Source organism: Monodelphis domestica, chromosome 3 (assembly GCF_027887165.1).
Source record: "Monodelphis domestica isolate mMonDom1 chromosome 3, mMonDom1.pri, whole genome shotgun sequence".
Taxonomy (NCBI): domain Eukaryota; kingdom Metazoa; phylum Chordata; class Mammalia; order Didelphimorphia; family Didelphidae; genus Monodelphis; species Monodelphis domestica.
The window spans coordinates 256,427,753-256,454,860 of record NC_077229.1 but is presented as its reverse complement, the minus strand read 5'-3'; the positions used below and the strand labels follow the sequence as shown (position 1 = coordinate 256,454,860).

The following is a 27,108-nucleotide window of genomic DNA, read 5'->3' as shown; positions in this document are numbered from 1 at the left end:
TAAATAGATCACTGATCCAATTTGACTTTATTGTGTAAGATGTGAAGTCTATATCCAAACACTTTTTTGCCACATTGCTCTCCAGTATTCCCAGCAGTTTTTACTGAATTCCATAGAGTTTGTGGGGGTTTATCAAACTATTCTTTTCTATACTTTATGTTCTATTTCTGGCATATCTTTTTTCCCCATTGATCTTGTTCTCTAGTTATTTCCCAGTGCTAGATAGTTTTCTGTAATTATTGATGTGGAGTACATTTGAAATCTAATAGTGGTATTCTCCTTTCACTACTTTTCTTTTTTATTGTTCCTGATATTCTTGCCCAGTTATTTTACATATGAATGTTGTTAAGGATTTTATCCATCTCTCTGAAAAACAAACCAGAGTGTCTTAAAGCTGATTACCCTGACTTGTGCATGGTACAATACATTAGTTAAGGAAAAACATGCTGTGCGTGAATGGCTCATATTACTGCAGCCCACCCAAAGACCATATGTGAATTTGATGAAATCAATAACACACGTCAGAGGGTGCAAATAAACAAGATCATCAAATGACCAGATCCAGGAAAAGGAACATTTTAAAATAGAAGTTCTTAGCATTGCTAGTATATACAGCTAAACAACAAAATAGAGAGTAGTAAAATGATTTTTGGTTATCATCTGGGTGTGTGCATAATAGGAATTTAATGATGTTCTAACAGATTTGATAGTATTTGTATGAAAAAGCTTTCATGCTGCCAAAGCTAGAATTTATAATGAATGAATAAAAGTCAACACAAATAAAAGAAAATGGTAAACTACTACTAAGATACAAGTGCTGAGAAATATATATATATGAAACTTTTTTGGAAAGTATGTCTCCTGAAATTATTGGGTGGAGGTATTAGCATTTTATTGTAGTTTTATTCATTTAGGTTACTCAAAAAATAGTATATGTTTATGGTAGTCTTTCTACTTTAAAATTCTTCACAAATTTAGTATTTAAAGGATAAGAAAAAAGTAAACTTTTTTAAATTGCTAAAATGAAATCAACCAAAATAGTGGTAATTTCATTGTGAATGCTAAATATTTAACTTGGAGAAAATATTTGTACCATGCATCTGACAAACTGAAGTACAACTATTGTTTTGCTACATTCCATATGAGATGTTTCTAAAATCTATGTAGGTTTATGATATTAGATGAAAAGTGGCAATAGATCATTTTTCTGAAAAGATTGCATTTTATTTTTATTTTGTGTAATGTCTTCTTTTAAAAACAAAAATCAAATAAGATATTATTATTTAGATTTTTAATCACACTAATTTTATTTCTTTGTAAAAAAAATCTTGTATTTTATAAAGCGACATGATATGGCAGATAGAGGAGTGAACAATTATAGATTTGTGTCCTGACACATATTGATTTAAGTGACTCTGAATGAAGTCCTTCAATAAATTACAGAACAGTTGCATATCTGCTTTGATAAATAAACTGTGTCCTTATAATAGAGCTCCCTACACCAAAGAAATCACAGGTGAGAATTAAAAACAAATAACCTAGTATTAATTTGATGTGTTTGGAATAAAAATTAAACATCTTGTGAAACTTTGACATTTCTCTCATGAATCATGGTTAAATTTCTGCATAAGGAGAAACTAATCCTCCCAATTTCACTGTTTCTACATGTGAAACTAGCTGCATGATCTTGGGCAAGTCACTTAACCTGTCTCTGTTTCCTCAAGTGAAAATGGGGATAAAAATAGTATATAATTGCCTCCCAGGATTATTTGAGAACCAAGTGAAATAATATTCGTAAAGCATTTAACATAGTACCTGCAACATAATAGGTGCTATATAAATGCTAGCTATAATAAAAAAGATTATGATTTATTATTCTCATCATCATATTTCCTATTCCATATTAGGTGTGGTAGCATTGAAAGTTCATGGATAAGTCAATGTTTTATAAGCAAAACTTAAAATTATATCATTCATTCATGATAGATTTTAAATTCTTGCTTATATTTGAAAAATAATCTTTTCCTCAAATAGTAGTGTTTGCCTATCTTCCTCATCTGTGAAAAAGATTAGACTCTAATCTCCAAGGATCTACTCAGCTCTAATATTTTATGTAAAAATCTAAACTTTGCTGCTTTTCAGGTTTAACTTTTGTAACTTAATATATATTCTGTGTATTTATGGCTAAAAGATAACTCTAACCCTTACGAGTGATAATATTAGAAAATCAATTTCAACCATCAAAGCATACCCATTGGCTATTTTTTTTTCAGCCAAAATGGAGACAGTTTAAGTGAGTTTCACAGGTCAAGTCCTATGCAATGTGTTCATGGCAGGGGTGGAATTAATTGAGATTCTGACTATAAGTTGGGTCAGCTACACTGTTGTATTCTTCTCCTGGCCCCTTTCAAGTCAGAAGCCATGTACTCTGTTGTTTTTTATTTTTACTTTTTTAAGGAAAATTGACTTCTACAACTAAAAAGATTCCTTTCACAGGAACAATTACTCTTCTCCTTAACTGTCTTTTGTTTCAGATTAACCTTTGACTTAGAAGCAAAAATGAATATGGTCCTTAAATTGTTATTCTTAAAATAATGAAATGTTCCCTTTTATTGGGATCATTGTGCCAATTATTGTGGAAGTATATTTTTAAAATATTAAGTAATTCATCTTCTACCCTGTGTAATTTTATTTATCTATGAATTAGCCTTTGCCTCTAGTCTCCCCCCTTTTCCATCCTACTGAAAAAAGTGACATCCAACTAATATTCCTAGTACACCAGTATTTCACTCCTTTACCCAAAAAATGTCCACATAGATGACCAATTATAGTTCTAAACATTTTTCATTCTAACTTCAATATCTGTCTTGCCAGTTTTATCTCACTACTCCCTTTACATATTCTGTGTTCTAGTCAAAATGGACTACTCCAAATCCCCTGTTTTTGCCTTCCCCTTTTCCATCTGCATGCCTTAGACCTGGAATGACCTCCTTTGGTTTCTGTTGAAAAGCCCCTACCAAGAAACTATTTCTTCCATGAAGCTTTCTCTGACCCTCTGCCTTCAAATTTTTCATAGCACTTTGCCTGCATCCCTCCTTTGCACTTAACTCATTCTCCCTTATGGTGTAGTTATTTGTGTAACTTGTCCTTCACACTATTAAATTGTAAGTTCCTCTCAGGGCCATTTTCTATTTTCACTTCCCTGGCACTTAATATGGTACTTTGCACATAGAAAATTCCCAATAAAAGTTTATTGAATTGAATTAAATTGAGTAAATCATATATTGCTTTTCTTTAAGGAATAAATTCCTTCCTCATAGTGTCCTGTGATCAGAGAATTATTGAGGCCCATATAGAACCAATGACAAATGGATAGAAAAGTCATCCTTTGGTATTCTCATACTTTGTCAAAAAAAAGCATTCTCAGATCACTATGCCATGTACTTAGGCTTATAAGAATAACAGCAGTATATCAGGCTCTTTTTAAAAGGGCTCTTTTTAAAAGTGTTTTCAGATCATAAATTCAATTGGCTATTCCAGTAGGAAATATGACTGGAGCAGTGTGGACCCAGAAGTTAGAAAAGGTAGTATTTTCGATCCTAGTAATTTACCATATGAATCAGTGCATATTTTCCAAAAGCCTGTTCCAAATATTCTGGATTTTTGGAAAAGGCACTGATAAGATTCTTTTTTGAAAGAAGTCTTAAAAGGAAGTTAGTTAAATGGAGTTTATATCCTTTGATCTCAGTCTTCTCAGAGGAAACCTATTGGCTGTGAATATTGCCTTTTTATTCTTAAGAAATTTAAGATGGTGTGAACTACTCAAAAGAAATGCTAACTTTTAACAACCATATGAAATACTATTCCAAATCATTAACAATAAGAGAAACACAAATCCAAACAATTGTAAGGTTTCACCTAATATTCAGAAAGTTAGCAAATATAACAAAAGATGAAAATATTGGAGTTGTTATGGAAAAACAGACACACAAATGTTTTCTCTTTGAAGATGTGAATTAGTATAAATATTTTGTAATTAAACCAATTTGCAAATAAAGTGGTTAAAATGACCATATGACCTAGGACTTCTGTTGCTGGGCATCTATCTCTAAGCAAGTCAGGGCTATACAAACAAATAGCAATATAATGAAATATTATTGTGACATATGAAATGACAAATAAGATATATGAAAAAAATAATGGAAAGTCTTACATGAATTGATTAAAGATAAAGTAATCAAAGCCAATAAAACAATGTGTATGCAGACTATAATGTAAATAAAAAGAATATAATCACAAAATAATAAATCAATACTGCTAAATAACCAATAGTTTTAACACAAAAAAAGAACCATAAGAAGAACTCTCCCTTCATTTGCAAAGAAGGTGTGATGGTAATCTACAAAGTTGGAACATTTTATTTATTATTTAATTTATTAACAGATTATTTCTATCAATTGATCCATTTCATCAATTTTTTTTAATCCTTGAGGGATAGCTCTCCGAATGGAGAAAGGAAAGGATATAGGGAAATTGAGGTAATATAAAAACAAAAAACATCAATAAATTTTATTTTTTAAAAAGGTAATCAAAACTAATATATTTGAGGAGGCCTTAAATATTATCCCTAGCTAATCTTCCTTTAAATTTCTACATTTAATAAAATAGGTCTTCAAGTCATTGGTTGACATTATTTACTGTTTTGTTCAGCCCAAATGAAGGAGATCAAAAATATTTTAATTATTGAGTCTAGGGAAGATTTGAAAAACAAGCAACAATAAAACATTTCTATTTGTTTTAAAAAGCATTTTCTTTACAAAAATCCTAAAAGGTAGGAGGGGGAAATGTTGTGCTTCTTTTACAGATAAAGAAACTGAGATACAGAAAAGTTGTTACTTGCCCACAGTAAAACTAGCTAGTAAACATTGGAGCTGGAACTGGAGCCCAGATCTTATGACTTTGATACCAGCTCTCTTCTCACCATGAAGTCTCAGAAATAAGCTTCTAGCAATTCATTTTAGTGAGTTATCTCTACCACATCAACAGTAACATGTTCTAATTCTTGTTCTTTAATCAACTCTTTACAATGAGCCTTTAATTGGTCTTTCCAGCCACATTAAATTAATTTAGCAACTCTTTAGTTTAGTCACTTGGTATCTACAGTTATAGATTTATGATCTCTTTAGTGGACTGCAGGTGCTTGAAATCTTGACTTTGATTTAGGTGAGGCAGATCTAAACAGGCATCTTGATAGTTAAACAAGATGGATTTCTGTGCACTTCCACGATCAAATTTGATGCTTTTGAACCAATGGAAATCTTTAAATTGGTAGTTATCGCCATCGTCTCTGAAATAATTATCAGTTATCTTTCTCCTTTCTCCTTAGTGTATGAGGCCACTTTCCTCATTTGGTTAAGACTCAGTGCTGATGAGGCCAGATTCTTGGTTTTGCGCTCCTTATGAGTCAGCTTCACTCTGTGCCACAGTCACAGATTGTACCCCTAATCTCAGCCATCTGTCCTGCAAATGTGTATAGTTTGTAAGAGGGGAATTGGGTGATAGACTGGTTGAATCAGTATAAATCTATCAACAATGCTTAAAAATTACTCAAAACTTGCAATGCCCTTCCTGTAGTGGGGTTACTAGCTTCATCTTTTGGGGAATTAATATGTACCCATGAAAACAGAGTTACTGTTATGGGTGATTTTCAGCTTTTGGTAAATTGTGACCACAAATATTTGTTCGGGGTTACAAAATTTCAAACTTAAGAAAATTTATAAAGGAATGAACTGGTTCTGTAATGATCAATTGGACTCCTATTTACTCAACTTCGGAGACTGAACATACAATTTGACACATAAGCAGAAAATATATAAAAACTTTTTTTTTCCTACAGCCTAGACTATTAATTGTAACTCAGCCTTACTTAAAGATATTTCAGTTCTCTCAGTTTCTAGTAACTGGGCTCTTGATTAATTTATTTTATTCAAGCGCCCCAAGTCTATCAAATTGAAAAAAAAGAAAAAATTGAAGCATTTGCCAAGAGCTCTCTCTTCAGCTCTCCTCCTCATCTCACATGTCCCAGATATAATCCCCTTCTATCTCTTCCTTCACCCCTGCCTCATGTGAAGAATCGCCCTTTCTCCCTATGGAGGCAAACCTTTTCCCCACATGTACAAGTGATCTCATTCCGTCCTGTCTTCTCTAGCAGACTGCCCCTCCATCATCCCCACTCTTACTTATTTTAAATCTCTCCTTATCTACTGGATACTTCCCTGAAGTCTACAAAAATGCCTATCTTTCCAGCCTTAAAAAAACAAAAATCCATCTTCATCCATCTATTCCCACAAGCTAAAATTTCTATCTCTTCTCCCTTTCATGCTAAACTCTTTAAGAAAACCATTTACAATCAGTGCTTTCAAATCCTTTCCTATTACTCTCATTATTATTCTCTATAGTTTGGCTTCCATATACATTATTCAATCAAAACTACTTACCCCAAAGTTATAATAGTCTCTAAATTGCCAAATCTAACAGTCTTTTTTTCAGTCCTTATCTTCTTGACCACTATAGCAGCTGATAGTCAATCACCCTTTTTTTCTTTATCCTATTTTCTTTCTAGGTATCTGTGACATTAGTCTACTCTGATTCTCCTCTTAATTATCTGAACACTTCTCAGCTTCCTTTGCTGAATCTTCATTCCAATCACGTTCCACTAATTGTGGATATCCCAAAGGGTTCTTTCTTGGGCCCTCCTCTCAATCTATACTATTTCACCTATTGATCTCAACAATTCAAGTTTCAGTGATCATTTTTAAGCCAATACTTCTCAAATACAGCCATACTCTTTCTCCTAATAATTCTTACATCTCCAACTGACTATGTCTTAAACTACATGTCCCATGGACACAACATGTCCCATGGACACAACATGTTCAACACAGCATGTCCAAAACTGAACTCATTTTCTTTTCTCCAAAATCCTTTGTTCCAACTTTCCTAATTAGTCACTCAGTCAATAAATGTTTATTAAATGCTTATTCAATGCCAATCACTATGCTAAAAGCATTGGTCCCACTCAGGCTTACAGCTTAGTCATTCTTGACTATATACTCTCTCTCATATCCCATATCCAATCTGATGCCAGGGCTTGTTGATTTTACCTTTGTTAACATCTCTTCTATACGTTTTTTCCATCAACCACTGTCATATAGGCCCCCATCATCTCACACCTGGAGTCACAATAGCTTGCTAGCAGGTCTACCTGCTACCCAACTACTAGTAGAGATCTCTCCTACCTCTAGTCTATCTTTCACTTAGTTAGAAAATTAAGTAAGTGTCTTGAAGCACAGATTTGATTTTCTTTCTCTTTCTCTCTCTGTCTCTCACACTCTCCCTCCCTCCCTCCCTCTCTTTCTCCCTCTTCCTCTCACCCTCTACCTTTCCCTCTCTGTCTCTCTCTTTCCTTCTTTCCTTCTTTCCTTCTCTCTCTCTCCCTTTCCCTCTCTGTCTCTTTCACATAAACTCCAATGACCTTATTTAACTCCAGCATCTAATATAAAACCTTCTGTTTGGCATTCAAAGCTGTTCATTACCAACTACTCTCACCTTCCAGTCTTCTCACATCTCACCCCACTTCACGTCCTCAGCAATCTAGCGACACTGGCCTACTTGCTGTTTCTAGAACAAGATATATATCTTCAGACTAATGACATTTTCACTGACTGTTCTCCATGCCTGGCATACTCTCCCTCTCTATCTCTATCTCCTGGCTTCCCAGGTTTCTTTCAAGCCCCAGCTAAAGTCCCATCTATGAGAAGCCTTTCTCTCCCTTAATGCCAGTACTCTTCGCCTTGGAAGCTCACTTTGCTAGACTTATTACATTGGAAATATCCTCACCCCTACATCTTCTCCCTCTAAAAAGAACCTCCATTTAAAGGAGGAAGCTCAAGCCAACCATGTCTACATTCCTCTCCAGGCTTCACTCCACCCCCACCCCACTCATCTTCTTGAGGACTTTCTCTTCCAAATCCCACAAGTGCTTTCATCTTCTGCTCTCTTTATCTCCCACATTTCAACTCCTTTTTTTGTGTTATCTTCTCCTATTAGAGTGTAAGCTCCTTGAGGGCAGTGATTTTCTATTAGCATTTGTATCCCTAGGATTTAGTACTGACAATAGTCAATGCTTAATGATTGACTGAAAGGAATGGGATACTTCTCCTATTTTTTAATTTCTTCCTAGCACTTCCCAGATTACCCATGCCACCTGGCACGTCTGTCCATCTCCAAGTCCCGGCCATCTTCAGTATGGTTCATTTTGCCACCCACTGAGTCCTGGCATTGAATGAATAAACAAATGTGGAAAAGCATTATTAAAAGCTTTGTTCAGGCATATTTCAGACTCTTCATGACTCCATTTACAGTTTTCTTGGCAAAGGTACTGGAGTGGTTTGCTGTTTCCTTCTCCAACTCCTTTGATAAATGAGAAAACTGTGGCAAACCAGGTTTTGTGATTTGTCAAGGGTCAGAAAGCTATTTAGTTTCTGAGTTTGAATTTGAATTTAGACCTGCTTTACTCTAAGCCTAGTACTCTATCCACTTCATCACATGGTGCCTTATTAAAAGTTTACTATGAGCCAATTTACGAAATAGAGAGATATAAATTTTAGAGAAAGAAACATCCTTATGTTCAAGAAGCTAATATTCTAATAGAGACTGTGCAATAGGAAGTTTTAGCTTCAAGAAAGATAGATAGTGATGCCCAGTGATCCAGAGGGCATAGTAGCAAAGTGAATATCAAGGCTTTGGGCTCATCCCTTTGCTATTGCATTGCACATTGATCAGCATCTTGATAGTAAAAAGGAAAGGAAAGAAAAGAAGGGGCAGCTAGGTAGCAAAATGGATAGAGAGCTACATCTGGAGTCAGGAGGTCCTGAGTTCAAAACTGGCCTGAGACACTTTCTGGCTGTGTGACCCCCATTGCTTGGCCCATGGGAAAAAAATAAAAGTGCATCTTTACTGTAGGATTGGGCTTCTGCCAGTTGTACACAGACTCGGGTATAGTGCCAGCCCTGAAGCCACTATTACCTGCTGGGATCTTGGTTGTTTCTGCCTTATCTGAGCCTCCCCTGCTAGTGGCTGAGGAGGAGAAGAAGGGAGTGAAGGGGCTGGGATTGCATTCCTCATGGAGGGGTTGTAACCCAAGCCCACCCAGGGCTCACAACCACCCATGGCAGGGCAGAGAAATTCTGCTTTTCCCAGATGCCATCTTCTTATCTGACTCTACAGAATTCCCAGATTTAGAGATGGAAGGGACCTTAGAAGCCATCTTATCTAAGTTAGGTGGTAGAGTGGATACGATACCTAATCTGGAGTCAGAAAGACCTGAGTTCAAATCCAGCCTCAGATACTTGCTGGCTGGGTGATCCTGGGCAAGTCATTTAACCCTGTTTTTCTCAGTTTCCTCTTCTATAAAATGAGCTGTGGAAGGACATGGAAAGCTATACTAGTATCTTTGACAAGAAAACTCCAAATGGGCTCATAAAGAGTCTGATACAGTTGAAAAAGAATGAACAACAAAAATCCTGTCTTTAAATTTTGCAGTTGAGGAAAACTGAGACTGTGTCTTAAGTGACTCAACCAATGTAGGGAAGACTAAAGCTGAGGTGTGAACCAGCTCCTTTACTTCCAAATCAAGTCCTTTTCCCACTATTTCTTTCTATAATCCTTTTCTATACTGGATAAGCAACACTTTGGTACATAATTTGCTTTTTTCTAATATTGTATTCTACTTATCTGTATATAATGCTGTTATTATACTGTCTTATTTACTATTTCACATGAATATATCTTATCTTCTCAATTAGATTGAAGGACCCTTGTGGACAGGACAATATGTCATTTTAACTTGATTCAAGCCTCAATTATTTTATTAAATGTTTGTTATAGAAAAACATTCTTATAAGCTACAAGCCATACATTAATCTTAGGCACCATCTTTAGCTTTGCATATCAAAAATTTTCAGTTCAGCACATTGAGATTTCCCACCCCTCCTCCAAGAGGATTTATCTCTGATTGCATAATAGAAATAAATGATAAAAATAGTATTCATTCATGGAAATTTATTTTATAATCTGTTTTGTTCACATGTGCTATTCTGTCAAGTGAAGTAAATTTGTGTTCTCCTTGCCTACTGTTATGTGGAGCAGCAGAAATAGGGATTACCAAGAAATGATTGACATTTCATATTGGGTAGTGCCAGTTAAAACTGTATACAGCAAGCAGAATCTTTGTGAAGTGATTTAAAGGCTACCTCTTCTGGAAGAAAGGAATAAAATAGTGACCTGTGCAATCTTTCTTTTTATTTGAAAATGGATCATATTTTCACTTCTATTCCCACTTAAATATGCTTCTTTTATGGAATCTCTGTGGCATTCCCTATGTGTGTAATTGTTCAGAGAAACAGAATTTGACAGGGTGTCTTGGGTACAGGAGTGGGAGTACTGTGAAGTAAAAAGGAAGGAGCTGAAATGGTATTAAGGCAAAAGTAATGTGTTCATATTAGGGGGTGGGGAAACTCGTTGTGTAGTATAAGAAGTGAGGTGAGTTGTTCCTATGCTTTGTCCTAGATATTACTTTGTCCTCAGTTATCTTAAATATGAACACTAAAAATACTATTTTTCTAATAGGTAATAAGACTTTGACCAATTCAACAAACATGACTTAAGCGTCTACTATGTGTTAGTAACTCTGTGAAGCACCAGGGAAATAGAAAATATAGATGAGACACAGTCCCTGCACACACTGCAGTTACAGTCATCTAATGTTATTATTAAGATTATTGTTAACAATTATTATTAAGATCCCTACACTGATGGGTGTAATACTCAAAATTAAATAAGTGCACCAAAAAGTCACAATATAATTATTTGAAGTCCACAGGAGGTCATTATGGGATGGGCAAATCAAAGAAGCTTCCACAGACAATAGAATTCATTAAGCAAAGAAGGGAGAGATGAGCATAGAGAATAACTTAAGCAGTACCACAGATATGGGGGAACATAGGGCATGTTTAGAAATCAGAAAGCCATTGCTAATTCATAGAATATATTTCAGAAAATAGAATCAGAATTGTTGAACATAGGTGCTTTAGAAATGTATACTGAATTAAATATGAGAAAAGGTTGAGTATGTTATAAAAATGCAAGTTTAAAGCCCTTTGGTAGTTGTGAAGAACCTGAGTGCCAAGCAGTACAAAGACACAAAACTGAATCCATGAGAGGGAACTATGAATTGCTCTTTCCCTACTCAGGTACTTTGGAACTTTAGCCCACCTTTAGAGCTCTCACTTCTGCATGGACAAATCATATATGTCATCCATCGTGGCTTTGTGGGCCAGGAAGCATAGTGAAGCTTCCTTGTCCAGCTGAGGTAACTGAGGTACATGAGAGTGGCAGAAGGAAAAGGAGTTAATGGGGGGAATAGTGGTTCTATGATGCTGAGAGTCTCACTTGACTCAAATTTTAAAATTATACTGACTTTGAACAAAGTCGTGTCTTGTTACCAGGGTGCTCCAATTAAACTACCATGTTCTAGGATGGAACCAAAACCTCTTGTCAGCTCCTTGACTGAAATACTTTAAAATTCTGAGAGGAAATATTAAGTGAGATTGGAAAACTGTAAATTTTTCATTGATGTAGTTAATCAGAAGAAACAAATTTGCAACTGTAGAAAGCAGCAAAGGACTTAGTAGATTTTTGATTTTGATAATTTTTTTTTGCCTTGTCATTAACATAGATTCTGAAAAACAGTTCTGAGCAGTTTTACAAAGGAGGTAGTTGATGAAATCAGAGGGAAAAATTTTAAAATAATAAAATCAGACAGTGGCAAGACATGATGCTTCCTGAGTAGCCTTTTAGTTTGATGTTTGCCACAGATATAGAAAGAAATAGTAGGGGCTAAAAATTATTCTAATAAAGCTTATTAGCTAGTTCTAGAATCAATAGGGAACTGAATATTCAGTTTAAATATAGACTAATCAGCCTTTCTAAACCTGAGCTTTAAAAATTATTTAAAAATAGACACTGCCTCAGAGTTGTACTTTATCTGAAGAATTTGATGTTATATATGCACACATATACATGTGTATGTGAATGTAAATAAAACTCTGAAACTGAAAAAGTTGGCAGTAACATTTATTTTAAAAAGTTAATATATAAGACCTTTAGTTTGGGTAAAAACAGAAGGTATGCATTCTGAAGATATTTGATAACTGTCAACTCTGAGCAAATGAATATTAGAGAGTAAAGAAGTATTGCCATCATTAACAATAATCATTTCCCTATGGCTTATTTTTTGGTTGACTTTAATTATTTCTTATTATGAAACAAGTAAAAAATATTAATAAGTTAATATCAAAGTTTCATTCCCCTTAATAATTCTAATTTGGCATCAATTGTGATTTGAATGGAAAGATGATCATAAATATGGCAAAACTGTAAGCCAGACTACTAGAAGTGATTAGTAAAGAAAAGATTAAAGGTCAAGTTTGATTTTTTTTTCTTAATTAACCTTTGAGATTTTTATCTTAATTATTTACCCATTAAAGGTTAAAAATTTAAAGTAAGCTTTTGTTTGGAAAATCAAAATGCAATTTATCATATGTAAAGAGTTTTATGATTACATTTGTAGTTATATCTTTTGATGGTCAAGAAAAGAAACTGAATATTGTTTAAAGGGGGGAAATACTCCAGTACCAGTTTAATATTATATCTATTATTGAGTTAACATACTTGTTAAACCTAAACCTACAGCTCCTTCTTTTAAAGATCTAGATCTTGATAGGATTTTATGAAGTCTTACTATGTTTAAATCACTAATTAGTCACCATTCAATACCTGCTAATAGTTTTTGTTTAACATATTGCCTAAAAGGATCACTCCTAACTCAAGCTTTCTGAGGCTCCATTCTGGTAAGAAAATGACCATATAGTTTTGAAGCTTATTTGAGTAAAGCATAATTGTGGATAGGCTCTATAGAGGAGGGACCATCATTTTAACAGTAGAACAAGGGAAGAAGAGCCTAAGTAGAAGAAAGCGCATCACCTGCATGTTGACATATAAATTCTATTCAATGTACTTTTTTCTGAATAAGCACTAAACACAGATTCTAGCTTTTTAACAATAATGACTATGGGGAATGGGCAACAAACACTGTACCTCATAAATAATCCCTTTTGTATAACTTCTAGTTTTAGTGAGCTGCTGAGAATACTGAGGGGTTTACAAAGCCAAGATATGTCTGAGTTGGGACCTAAACTTCCTGGATTTAAAGTCACAACTCTAGCCACTATGGCACACCACCCTTTTTAGTAATAAGAATTAGAATAACTGGCATTTAGGCAATACTTTATGGTGATCATAACACTTCTTAAATACATCCTCTCATATGAGCTTCACAACATCCAGAGAGGTAAGAACTAGATATTATTATCTCCATTTTTTGGTTAGGGAAAAATCATAAAAATAATAACTAATATTTATATTGTGTCCTAACATTAAAATTCTTCACTTAAGTTTGATTTCTACAGCCAATTATGATTTCAAGATAAGTATGATTTGATTATGGTCAAATCTCCTTTGACCTGCAACTACAGCCGTGTAAGATATGTTGTTGATATGCCAATTTTACAGATAAGAAAATTGATGCTGATAGAAATTACATAATTTGTCCATGATCACGGCTAGCAAGTGTCAGGGCCAGAATTTGTAACCCAGGTGTCAACTGACTGAAAACACAGTTCTTTCACTATATTGCATTTTATCTTGTATGAACCTATCACTAGAATACAATCTGCTTATTAAAATGGCTATTCATAAGCTCAAATATTTAAAGCTAAAGTGAGCATTAGAGGCCATTGAATTCCATCTCTTTTTTTTTTAGCTAAGGAAACTGAGACTCAAATAGATTAAAGTATTTAGGATGTTTCTAACTAAAGAGGACATTAAAATACCATCAAAGTTAATGCCCTTCCCTTATATTTAAAAAAACTATCAAACTTCTCCAGCTCCAAAATCAACTATCTTTCCATTGCTTTTTCAAAAATATAAATGCAATATTATGTGATAAGTACACTCTGCATATTAACAATAATTGTCCTAACTATTATTTTGCTTGGGAAGAAGGAAGGAAGGCTCAAACTTACACAGAAGATTACATAGAGTTATTATGTTTTAAATTGTTTTAAAATTGCTCATTTTTTCTGAACTTATTTTCTATACTTGATAAAAGTATTTTATCAAGGAATATGAGGAATATATTGCATATTATCCGCCAATTTGAGTTGAACTGTTTCAAAGCAGAGTACTCTATCAGCATGATAAGTAACCATGCTTTTCTTCCAAAATAAGCTTGTCATGCTGGTTAAAAAGTAACTAGAAAGTAAATGCCTTCAGATTTACCCAAACTACATAATATATTGCACATATTATCAACAATTTTTCTTAAATATTTTAAGCATACTATTTATAAATTAACAAGATATTGGATGTGAAAACACTTCCAAAAAGTGCCATTGGCTGTTAAAACAATGCTTGTGCTATCAATGTGTAACACTTTTTCAGTAACACTAGTAACTACATCAAGTCTCCTTCCCACCCCAGCTCCCCATGCCTAAGGATTCTGCCAGTGTCATAGCTCATGTGCTCAGCCATTTAAAGGGTACATCATGTAAAAAAAAAAAATATATATATATATATATATATATATATATATATATATATATATAATTTGTTATCTTCACTAGTTTAAAGTTATATGAAGAGGAACATTAAGTCATTTTTTTAAATCATTAACAATTTTTAATTGAATTTTTTTTCTCTCTACTCCCAAATGTGTGAAAATAAGGTCTGATCTTACTAGAGATCATCCTTTCCATCTCATATAGGCAATGAGATTTGTTTTGGTTTGTTTTTGTTCACATTTGTTGCTAAACTAAATTAAAATGCCTTTTCTGGTCTATTTCCTGAATGTTGACCAAGTTCATTTAGGATGTTAATCCAGCAGTGCAAATAGGATTTAATTATATCTCTAGCACTGGATTTTTTAAATGTAGTTTTCAGAATGTCTTTCTTTTCCAGAGTGAATAAAGGTGGTATAGCAGGGTCTCTCATACCCTTGTCTCCAATGTAAACTCATAACCTTTTTGATGTTTTCTTGGGGGTGGGGGTTACTACTAACAACAAAGCCAAGAGTCAAGGAGTAAAAAGTTTCCCTTCTAGATTTTCATCCTTTTCTCTCTTTTTTCATTTAGCTTTTTCAGGAAAGAAAATTGTACCTAAGTCCTAATGCAAACTAAGAATTAACGTAAGCTTTTTAGGTCTTTGCCATCTAAGAAATGAAGTAAGCTTTATGGACATTTCAGAGTATTAATTCTGAATCAGGCTGATCTTTATTAATTTTTTTTTTGCAAGAACCAGATCAGGTGCAGGAACATTAGGTTAAATGACAGCTGAAAGTTCCTGAGTAAGGAGAGACTAAAGGAGAGGAAATGAGAGCAGATGGACAGGGGAGACAACAGTGGAGACTTGGAAAGTACTGGAGAAAGCAGCAACCAAAAAAACTACTAAAATTTTAGGATCTGACCCTCTTTCTCTTCTTCTCCCTTATGTTTGCCTGGGGCAAACTGATTCATAAGGATGGCATGACTGTGAAGTGGGAATAGGTGGGAGAATAAAACAATGGAATAGGGATCTCTTATTTTAAGTAATCATTGAATGGTATAGACAACAAACAATTTAGGATATAATAACCTAAAATTTAACCTTCAATTTTCCATCTTGTACTTGAGGAAAGGTATTCTGTGTCAAGCTCTTTTCCATTTGCAAACCAGGATCCTGGAAAACTGTTCTATTGGGGAGTGGAATATCTCATTGACTCCCTAACAAGAAGAATTAAGTTCAAATCCTACTTTGGCCTTGAACTACCTATGAAACTTTGGGTAATTTTCATCTCTCTGGGACTCCATTTCTCCATCTGTAAAATAAGGAGATTGATGATGAAAAGCCCTAGGGACCTTCCTTCTCTAAATCTGTGATCCTAGAAGAATCAACTTGGGTACAAAGAGATAGATACAATAGATGACCAGTTCAGGGAAATACCATTTGCTCTTTGTCCCCAGAGTTTTTCTCTTATTCTAAGTCTGGCTATGAGTGAATATCCTCCATGAGATATTGGTTCAAAAAGAAGTCTCAGGAATCTAGTAATAGCTATACTAGGAGAAATATATGACTTCACAGCTTAAGAGAGAGGATCAAGGAGAATTGGCTAAAGTGAGATGGCCTCTAGAGGGAACAGGAGTATCCCAATGTCAATTTAAAGCAAGAATTAGAGAAGCCAAATTTTCACCAAAAGGGCAGAGTGGCTATTACATGTGTCTAGTACATTTGTTTCTGATCCAAAAGCAAAGTTGTCAAAGTAGTTCCACAAGGACTGAGACCTCAACATTATAGGAATGTTCCCAGATATCATCACTCTCTACCAGAAACTTTGAGTTTAATCCATCATCCAAACTAAATTGAATTGGAAGAGCCAAACCTAAGACAACACCTGAAAGAAGGCATTCACCTGGCAAAAGAAGGAGAACCAGAAAAGATAAAATCCATATACATACATGTGAATAGGAGACCACACTTTCAAGGCTAAGATTTGTTGTGAATCTAAAAACCTTCCCCTACCCTAAGCCTTTCCCTCCTGTGTCAGCTTCCCTTTGGCTTATTAGTGGAACTTTAAGGGAAACAGATGAGGACCTTGATTTTTGTTTATATTTCCCATTCCAAAATTCCTTTTGCCATATTAAAAAAAAAGTCACTTAGAAACATCATTATCATTAGATAATGCTAGGCCAAATTTTTATTCAAAGTAATATGTATAATGATTCCAACCAAATTATATTTTCCTCATAAGCCCTGGAATTGATTATCCTGCCACAATATATATATAGCATTACTATACATTTTGTCACCATAATATATAGCTTAGAATATAGATGTTACTCCTATTTCCCAACTACAACTTTGTAACCAGAATATCATAAGCTGACTATATCATTTATAAAAAATCTTCAGAGGCTCCCTGTTGCCCTTGGAATAAAATATAAATGCATCTTGCCTTTATCATTGAGTTTCAGCCCAGGTTTCTAGACTTCTTTCCTATTCCTTTTCTTTTATCAACTGCACCAGATCTTCCTGTTAACTATTTTTTAACTTCACATTTCATTTCCCATCTCTCTGTCTTTTCACAAACTACCCTTGCTGCTGACCTACACAATCTTCTTTTTGGCCTCTCAGAATCTTTACCTGTTCAGGGATCACTGCCTATGTGAAGCTTTTCCTGATTCCTTTATATGTTAGTACTCTTGTTCTCCTCAGGTTAGCTTGTATTTACTTATTTGGGTACTTTTCCTGTCCTCAAATAGAATTTACATTTATCTAACACAAGGATTGCTTCATTTTTTGTTTTATATCTCCATTTTCTAGTGTGGAAGGGTGTCAGTATGCTTCCTCATTAATATCCTACCTTACAGAAAAGATGCTTATTGTTGTTGCTGTTGGTGAACAGATTCATAATCCCCATGGTGGATTCTGTATATTTTGGATGTATCATTTATAGCTTTGAATAATGTTCACAATTCTATGGTTCTAATCTCATTTTTCTCTTAAGTACCTCTACTAGTCTAGATTCATTTTGTTGAGTAAAATATAATATGAAAAATATTTATAAATTATTTTTCTGCTTTAATTGCCTAATTTTCTGTAATTGCAGAAAGAGAAATCTATAGATCCACCTTTCCTCTAAAATTAAGAAAATAATCATTTTAGAGAATTCTTTAGTATAATTGCTAATATATAATGCAGGTACTGAGAAGCCATCTGGTATGACAGAAAAAGGGATGACTTTGAAGTTTGGAAGGCCCAGATGCAGGGCTCATCTCTGATTCATGCTGGCAGTATAACCATGGACAAATCCCTTGACCTCTGAGAGAATTGCCTGGGTCAACACTAGAGTATAGCATAAGGAAAAGGCCATTTGCTGATCAGCATGGCAATATGGAGAGAATTTCCTTACTCTTATGTTTTCTAAAACTGGCCCCTGTCCTCCCCTCTCAAATGCCATTGGTATTCATGCTGTGACCACTCATTTAGAGTGAGTAGATAAATACTGGTTTGGTTCACTTTTGCTACTTTTAAATGAATTAAATAATTCAATATTCTAAGAAGTAATATTTTGAATGTGTTTTTCTTGGGTTTATTTCTTTGCAATCACTGTAATCCATTTTCTCTACCTTGTCTGTGACATGACTATGACTAATATAAAATCTAAATGACAAGAACTAAGGCAGCACCTGTAATTATAGTATATTTTTTGAACTGCTGAGGTTGAAATGTTAAGTTACTGATTATTGAGAGTCTAAAAGTTGTACTGGCAACTGTATTTACAGTAAATGAATGCCACTAACTTTCCTTTTTTAATATTGCTTTAAAATTCATATTTGATCCTTGCAAACTTTTGGAAACATATTTTATTCTTAACTTTTTAAAGGATGGAAATCACATGCTCTCTAATTTGTAACTTTTAATTTTCAGGAATTCTTTGATCATGTAAAAAAGCTTTGGGATGACGAAGGAGTAAAGGCATGCTTCGAGAGGTCGAATGAATACCAACTGATTGACTGTGCACAGTAGTAAGTGTTGTTTTTGTGAAATTTACATCCAGGAATTTAATCATGCAAAATAGATATGAAGAATAATCATGATATTCATTATCTATGCTGTCTATTTAACCCTGCTCATGTTTCTTGCATGTAATGCATAGGAAAAGGTGACTTTTTTGTTATGGGGAATCAATAAAAATTTCTTTTTTTTTTTTAATTGCTGGTTCAAATCCATTAAGATCAGTATCTGCATTGAGTTTTCAAACAACATCCTTTCATCATAATTTTCATTATCTTTTAGTAAAGAATAATGCATTTGATTTTTATAGCAGGAACCCAGACTCGGTAATTGATTTCAGTGACACTTATATCTATAATTAAGGCATAAGGCCTTTCTAAAAGAAAGAATGATTATTCTTCACAACAGAAATATGAAGAGAATTCTGAATCATGAGATGTTTTTTATCCCTGATGGAGGCATTATTTCATTCTTTTCTGCTATTAAAATTATAAGTACATTTGTTTAATAACTACTAGAAAACAATGTGCTTCAGGAAGTTCTTTAATATTCAAAATGTTTTAAGTATCTTTTCTACTTTTATGCCAAAAATTTTCTTAACTGGTTCTTTTATATAACAGTTTCAATAGCTACAAATGTAACTTAATTTTCAAGTGCAACAAAAGCTAAATTTGGCATAAAAATAAAGAGGAACAAGGGACAGATAATCCAGAAGTAACTTACAACTGGCTTTATAATCTATGTATATATTTGAATATTAATTTAATAATCAGGGAATTCACAATACTAAATAATCAAACCACTTTTTGAAAGCCTAATTATGAAGAACTTGGGAGAAACTTCACCATCCTGCTTCCTTATTAAATTCTCCTCCTATTCCCTATTCTGTTATAAGAATGAATAATATCACCCCTCATACTGAACCGAACAACCAAGTATAACCAAACAGCAAGCATTTTTAAAGAGCACTCTATGGGTCAGTCAGGGAATGCATAGATAAAAAATGAAACTGCCCCTGCTCTCAAGGATCTTTTATTGTCATATAAAATTAAAATGATTATTCTGTGATGGATGGAAAGAAGAATCAAGTTTGTTAACCAAACTTTTTTTCCTTATTATACTAAGTTTGAAAGACCCTTGTTGTAGTGTTAAGAGAAACTTTATAAGTAATAATGTAGCATAAACTTGAAACCAGGTTATAGGATAAAAAAATCAAATCGGTGCAAAAGAAATGCAAAAATTTTCACTATCATAAAATTTAATTTATCCAGGTACATTTGATTTGAAGCCCAGATAAATTAGTTATAAAATAGTGCCTCTGGGAAACAGGGATGTCTTTCACTGCACATAATTATAAAATATTACATGTCGTATTTCCTTTTCACAGAAAGATTTCCATGAATTTCTTTTTGCTTCATAAAATGTAATCTTTACACTATTGTGACACTGTACTTTAGTTTTAATACAATTTTGTGCAAGATATTTTTGAGATAATTTGTAAATCTAGAACACATTACTATCCATAAAACAATGTCTATACAAACATAAAATACAAAATCAGTATTGTGTAGTTTTAAATGGTTGGCAAGGACTTCTTCCCAGCCAGATATTTGTCTGAAAAAAAAATAAAGTGAATAATTAATACACTACCTTCAACAAATATTACTTGCAAATAATTTCTTAGCAAAATAACATTGTTTTGGTGAGGAAGGTGAAACAATACAGTATCAACAGGTTATAATTATATGTTTAATCCTATTACTACTACCTCTATCATTAACGCAACTATTGCAAACTAGTGTACTGAAAATGCTACATCTTGGCAACTAAGATTTAGATGACCTTGAAAATGAAAACATTTCAATCCACAGAATGTTTTAATTTATTCTCATTTCTCATCTAAAGAATACAAATAGTAAAACAAATAAAACCAACATGATTTTATAGTTGTTTTGTAAATTATGACTGAGTTTGGACAAGTGGGTTTCATGAGAGTCTTTTTTTGTAATCACTTTATAGATATTAACCTGGGCTCAGAGCTCTTTTCAGAGTCATATCAGGTTAATAATTTCTACTAGAGTGCAAAGTAGATCAGAACCAAGAAGTTAGGTGACTTACCTACTGCCAGACAGTTAGAAGAAAGCTGAAATTGAAACTGGTTTTGGCAACCCATCTTTTACATGTACTTCATAACTATGCTTCTAGGTTAAAAATTTGCAAAGTGATTATTCCAAATAAAACTTGAACTCTGCTCTCCTTTCGCTAGTGTACTTTATTTTGCCCTGCCTGTTGCTAAAAGGTTATTCCTTGGAGTTGTTTCCTTGGTACACCCCCAGAGAAAGCAGAACTCCTTGAAGTAGCTACAGTTCTAGTGGGCCTAGAGCCATGAGGTTGGATTTCTGGCACAAGAATACAATCCTGAGCCAGGACCTACCTTGAAAATAAATATTGAATTACCCATATGAAATGCTAAAAGGGAAAAATATCAAAGCAAAAATAGTAGTGAAAAAGTTCTCAAACATACTTAAATATGCTGTTTGTCTTCAGTTTTTGAAAATTCCTTCTTCTTCCCGGCTCCTTATCTCACATCACTCAGACATCCATCCCAAACTGTAATGAATAGGTGGCCCATCTCCTTGTCAAGGCAATCCCTTCTGTATATACCTTTCATCCCATTCTCTCACATCTTTAGCACATTGCCACCACTGTCATCACCATTCCTTCCCTAACCTTTACTCTCTACTTATCTATTGGTTCCTTCTCTTCTCTCTACAGATTCATGTTTCCCCAATCTTTAAAAACCTTTGCATATTCCAACCATCCCCGCTAGCTGTTGGCTATTAACACTCTTCTCCTTTTCAGCTAAACTTGTTGAAGTCATTTACACTTGGGTTTCTACTTTCTCTTCTCTCATTTTTTCTAAACCTTCTGCAGTCTAACTACTGAATTCACCATTTAACTGAAACTGCTTTCCCCAAATGGCCCCTTATCAATCCCTTATTAATTATCCCTTTATTGCCAAATCTAATCACCTTTTCTCAATCTTTGTCCTTCTTGATTTCTCTGCCTCATTGTTTTCCAAGCATGGATGTCCTATAGGCATCTCAGACTCAGTAGATCCAAACCAAAACTCATCAGTCTCCTCATACAAATCTTCACCTTTTCCCAACATCCATATTACTACCTGGGGCACTACTCACAACTTCAGTGCCATTTTTTAACCCAATCTATTCAAACTAATGTCAAGTCTTATCACTGCTACTTTTACTTATCTCTTATCTATATCCCCTTCTCTCCACTCTGCCTCCACCATGTTTCAGAGCCTCATTATCTTATGTCTAGGCTCTAGAGACTATCTATCACAGTAGCCATCTGGTTGATCTCCCTTCATCATCTTAGCTGCCAAAGTGATCATCCTCAAGTAGGAAGGTCTGATTATATGATGCCCTGTATAATAAATTACAGCAATTCTGTATTACCTCTGGGATTAAATGTAAAATCATATTTATCATTTAAAGCCCTTTATAATTTGGACCCGTCTTCTATATAACATTCTATCTCCTCCACTGGTTGTCCCCCATGCCTGATATTCTCTCCCTCTTCCAACACTTATCTTTCCAAGACACACACACACACACACACACACACACACACACACACTCACTCACTCACTCACTCACTCACTCACTATTAAATGCTTGCTGTGTGCCAGGAACTATGCTAGGCACTGAAGATACAAATTAAAAACACAGAGAAGGGGGCAGCTGGGTAGCTCAGTGGATTGAGAGCCAGGCCTAGAGACAGGAGGTTCTAGGTTCAAATCTGGCCTCAGACACTTCCCAGCTGTGTGACCCTGGGCAAGTCACCTGACCCCCATTCCCTAGCCCTTACCACTCTTCTGCCTTGGAGCCAATACAGAGTATTGGCTCCAAGACAGAAGGTAAGGGTTTAAAAAAACAAAACACAGAGACAGTCTTTGCCTTCAAGGAGCTTATATTCTAATTGAGAAGATAACACACAAAAAGTAATTGAAAACGGGGTGGACAGAGGGAAAAGGTAACCATAGAAGGGCCATGGTATCCAAGTCCAAAAATTTAGGTTGGCTTTCCTGGACCTCTCTCCAAGATGGAATTCCTAAGAGAAATTCATCAGTGGAAAAAAGAGTGCCAGCATATCAGAGGGATATTCCAGGGTGAGCTAGCCACAGAAGTGTGATGGCACAGTCTGGAAAAAGAGAAATAAATCTGGGAAAACAAATGCCAGGTCTGAAGTCAAAAGTGGGAGAGTAGTATAGTTAGACTCTAGCCATTCAAAAAGACTTTTACATAGATCATTTTTCCTAATCCCAACTTCATTATCAATATTATAATTTTATTTATGATGGTATTGATAAAAAGGAACACTAATACTGAATTGGCAATGTGGAAAGGAAAACTGAATCAAGTTCTGGACTTTCTGCCGCTCAGGTGGAACAAATAACAGTTGGAGTGTTAGAGAGAAGATATTGACAAGAATGACAGTTGGTGGGGGGAGGGGCTTCTGGGAGTGACAGGTGGTCTCGTAAGACTCTCTCTCCTGGCCCTCAGACTGTCTTGGGATAGAAGTTCCTCTATTCCTAGATATTTCCCAACTATTTGCTCTACCTGGATTCCTGTGATTGTGTTAGCAGACAAAAGGATTTAAGGGGAGCAGTTTTAACTGTAAGGCTGGTCCTTAGGGGCATCAGCCCAAAGAGACAGGCGCAACCAGCTCTGAAGGTCAGAAACTTTTCTTCCTCTTGCTATCTGCTGCTAAGACATTGAACTTAAGAAAGCTAGCACAGATATAGCATAGACAGGAATAAGAGAAACCCTCCACCAGCCTGCGAGGCTTGGCCTCAGCTCAAAAGCTGAGAGAGACTCAAACCCAATCTAGGAAAATCCCAATTCCCTCTTCCCTTATACCTCCCAACCCAAACTTGTTATTAAATTCATCTTTATTGAAATAACCACAGTGAGATAAGAGGACTATCATTTCAGGTGGACATAGAGGGAGCATAAACAGTCCAAGACCCCTGCTGGGTGACCTTGGTCTGGGGGGAGGCTTATTCCTCAGGGGGGTCTGTGCTTACCTTCTCTGGGGTGTCTTCAACATCAATCACTAGAGAAGACATCCCCTCAGGGGATAGGTGGTCCATTTCTTGGGAACCCCAATTTTCAAAGATAGCCTCTCAGCAGAGGGTATCTCTCTCCTTTTACCTCACCAGCAGCCATATTCCCTCTCTCCCTTCAACCCCTCCGTTCCCTGTTCCAAACCTTCCTTATCCCCAGTACCTCTTCTCTATAGCTCTATAATCCCTTTAAATATTACAGTTTATAGAACTAGAAATACATCTTAAGGATCAATTATACCATTGCTCACATAGTATTGAGGGGTATGAGGAGGGAGAAGGAGAAGTCCCTTGGATTTTTTTTTTGAATGATTGGTTAGAAAAGGGCTTCTTTGATAAATTCATTATTAAGCTCTCAAATAACAAATTTATGCCAGTGATCCTATAGGTAATGATTCCCCTTCATGGTCCCAATCAATTTAGGATACAAGGAATTGGAGGAGAGGAAGAAGGGGGAAGGAGTGGTAATCATCAGCCTTTTAAAAGTGATGTAAGAAAGGTAATAGGGCTTGGGCATGCTCCTCCATAAATCCTTTTCTTATTCCCACAGCTCCAAGGTATCCTTTATCTTTGGAATTCTCTTAGCACTTTATATTGTACACACATTCAAATTGAGAACATATCTTCTCTTTCGTACTAAATTATTAGATTCTCTAGGACTTCTTCTTTGCATCTTGTTTCAACATCTGATATAATTTCTTGCACATCATAAGCCCCTCAGTAATAATCTCTTGACTTGTGTGAAATGGAATGAGATTAGATTACTCTAGCTTTTACAAACACCAAAAAAAAAAAACACTAGAATTTGTGACCTCTTGTTTCCCAACAATAGCTCCAACATTAATTTTTTTGTGAAAAATGATCTCTTGATATAGCAAAACAAATATAAATTATAATATGCATGTATATTTGCATTTTTGCAGCTATACATTCAGAAACACCAGAAAGGCACTTCAAACTTCTTTTTCTCATTCTTCTCTTTTTATTCTCTTTGCTTCTTCTTGATTCATTCTTCCTTTCAGTTATTCCTCTATGTTCGATGCATGTTCCATTTATTGTGGCCAAACCTCTTCTATGCTTTCTAATTTCCCTTTATAAAGGATTAAACAAAGTATTAAAATTAATTAAAATCTCTCTTAGAATTCTCAGTTTTTTCTTCTTGCTCCTCCCCCACTCTCTCTTCAGCTAGTCTCTGTCAGAGACTGTTCTCTCCTCGAGGTGGACTATCTCTTCTCTTACCTTACAGTATCACTCATAAAGAGTTGTGCAAGCCTTAAAGTGCTGCATAAATGCTAACTTGTTAATAATAATATTAACGTGAGTTGTCATTTCTCATTAGACCATAAGCTCCTTGAGGGTAGGTACTGCCTTAGTTATATTTATGTTTCCATCACTTAGCATAATGCCTGGCACATAATAAGCAAACAATCAATGTATTATCATCATCATCATCATCATATTTCCTTCACCAAAGCACAGGCCATGGATCTTCTCCATAGACCAAAGCTATTTTTCTGTAGCAACATGGTGTTCTTTCATTGGGCGGCTGCTGTAGGAATAACGAAGCATGTAAGGCATGAGCTGGCAAAGGAAACAAAAGAGGAATGAGGTTTAGGTGGACTGGAAGGGAGTGGGAGATGATGGATGTTACGTTGTGTGGGCTGTGCAAAGAGCAGAATATTGAACTTTTTGTAACTAGGAGAAAGCCAAGAAAGTTTTTAACTAACAGATTTGTGGACAGAAAAGTAGAAGATGTTAGTGTAAATGGGTAATTTTTAGTTGGAATGGAGAAGAGGAAATGTGAGTAATGAAGGCAAAGTACTATGCCAGTATAAATTTATATAGTGGCGGTGGAGAGGCAAAGGACATATTTTAAAACTGTCTCCAATTTAGAGAAAAAAGCAGCAAAATATAGCAAAATGAAAGAAGATAAGTATTGGATTAATGCCTTTAGATGAATGTTGTTAGACCCAAATAGATCCCTGAAGGCTACATATTAACTTAGAAAACTACAAATTAGCATTACCTGTGTTATATTATATTTTTACTTATTTTGTTAAATATTTCTCAAATATACTTTAATTGGGCTCAAGTTGCATTTAGAAGTTTTGAATGGTAATGATGGGAAATAAGTGAGAAAAATGAGGGAAACTTTTTGGACCTGGCAAACAGTAAGCTACTGTTAACCTAAACATTAGTTTAATGGAATAAAACAAACAGATTTCAGCATTCCTGCTGTCAGAAAGTTGGGATAGAAATACCTGATAACAAAGAAAGAGCAATTGTCCAGACAATAAGCTACATTCTTCCCAATTGTTTTAAGAGATAATATATAAAAGACAGCTAGGTGGTACAATGAATAGAAGGCCAGATCTGAAGTGGTGAGGACCTGGGTTCAAATCTAGACTCAATACTTCCTATCTGTGTGATGCTGGACAAGTCACAAATCCTTTTGCCTAATCCTTCCCCTTTTTTGTCATGAAATTGTTACTAAGACAGAAGATGTGTGTGTGTGTGTGTGTGTGTGTGTGTGTGTGTGTGTGTGTGTGTGTGTGTGTGTGTTTTAAAGAGGTAATATACAAAAGGATGATAAATGTTGGGATTGCTTTCACTTGATTTGCTTGATTCCCCTTTCTTCCAAAAAAAATTAAATGGAAAATTAGAAGCCAGAAAAATTTTACTTTTCAAACTTATTTAAGGTCATTTCATCCCAGCCAGAGGAAATGCGTAAGAGGCCAGCCTTTCAGCTTTATCATGAACTCATTGCTGATCTGGGAAATATTTTTGGGTAAAAAGATAACTAGTGTTTCACTAGCACTGTTTGCACATCCATGCTGATACCCCCCACCCAAAAGGAATTGTTCCAGGAGGGGTGATCGCTTGCTAAGTTGACTTCTGAAGGAACAGGGAACCAAGCCAGCAGCTATAAGAAACCAAAAAGGCTAGACCTCATTCATATGTCCCTATTTTGCAGACAAAGAAATTGAAACCCAGAGACACTGAAGTGACTAGCACAAGGGTGGCAGGGTTGGTTAGAGAAATGGAACCCTGGCTTCTTGACTTACAGTCAAATGTTTCTAGGCACCTCTGCTAAATCCATTTATGTATGTACCTCACTATTACCTAACCTTTCTAATTCTAGACCCTCCCAGTTTCTAAAATATTTGGATGAAAATAAGGAGTGAGCCAGTATAAGTGTACAGATACAGATGGTTTTGATAAGAGCTGTC

The 27,108-nt window shown here is 35.0% G+C and overlaps 1 protein-coding gene across 2 annotated transcripts in view; it reads left to right on the top strand.

Moving 5' to 3' along the window:
- GNAL (G protein subunit alpha L) overlaps window positions 1–27,108 on the top strand; it is a 515,222-nt gene that overhangs the window by 374,633 nt on the left and 113,481 nt on the right. For both annotated transcript variants that reach the window (XM_056823633.1, XM_001365099.4), the window contains exon 5: window positions 18,643–18,740. In XM_056823633.1, coding sequence (XP_056679611.1) covers window positions 18,643–18,740 — 98 coding nt within the window. The remainder of the gene's footprint in view (window positions 1–18,642; window positions 18,741–27,108) is intronic.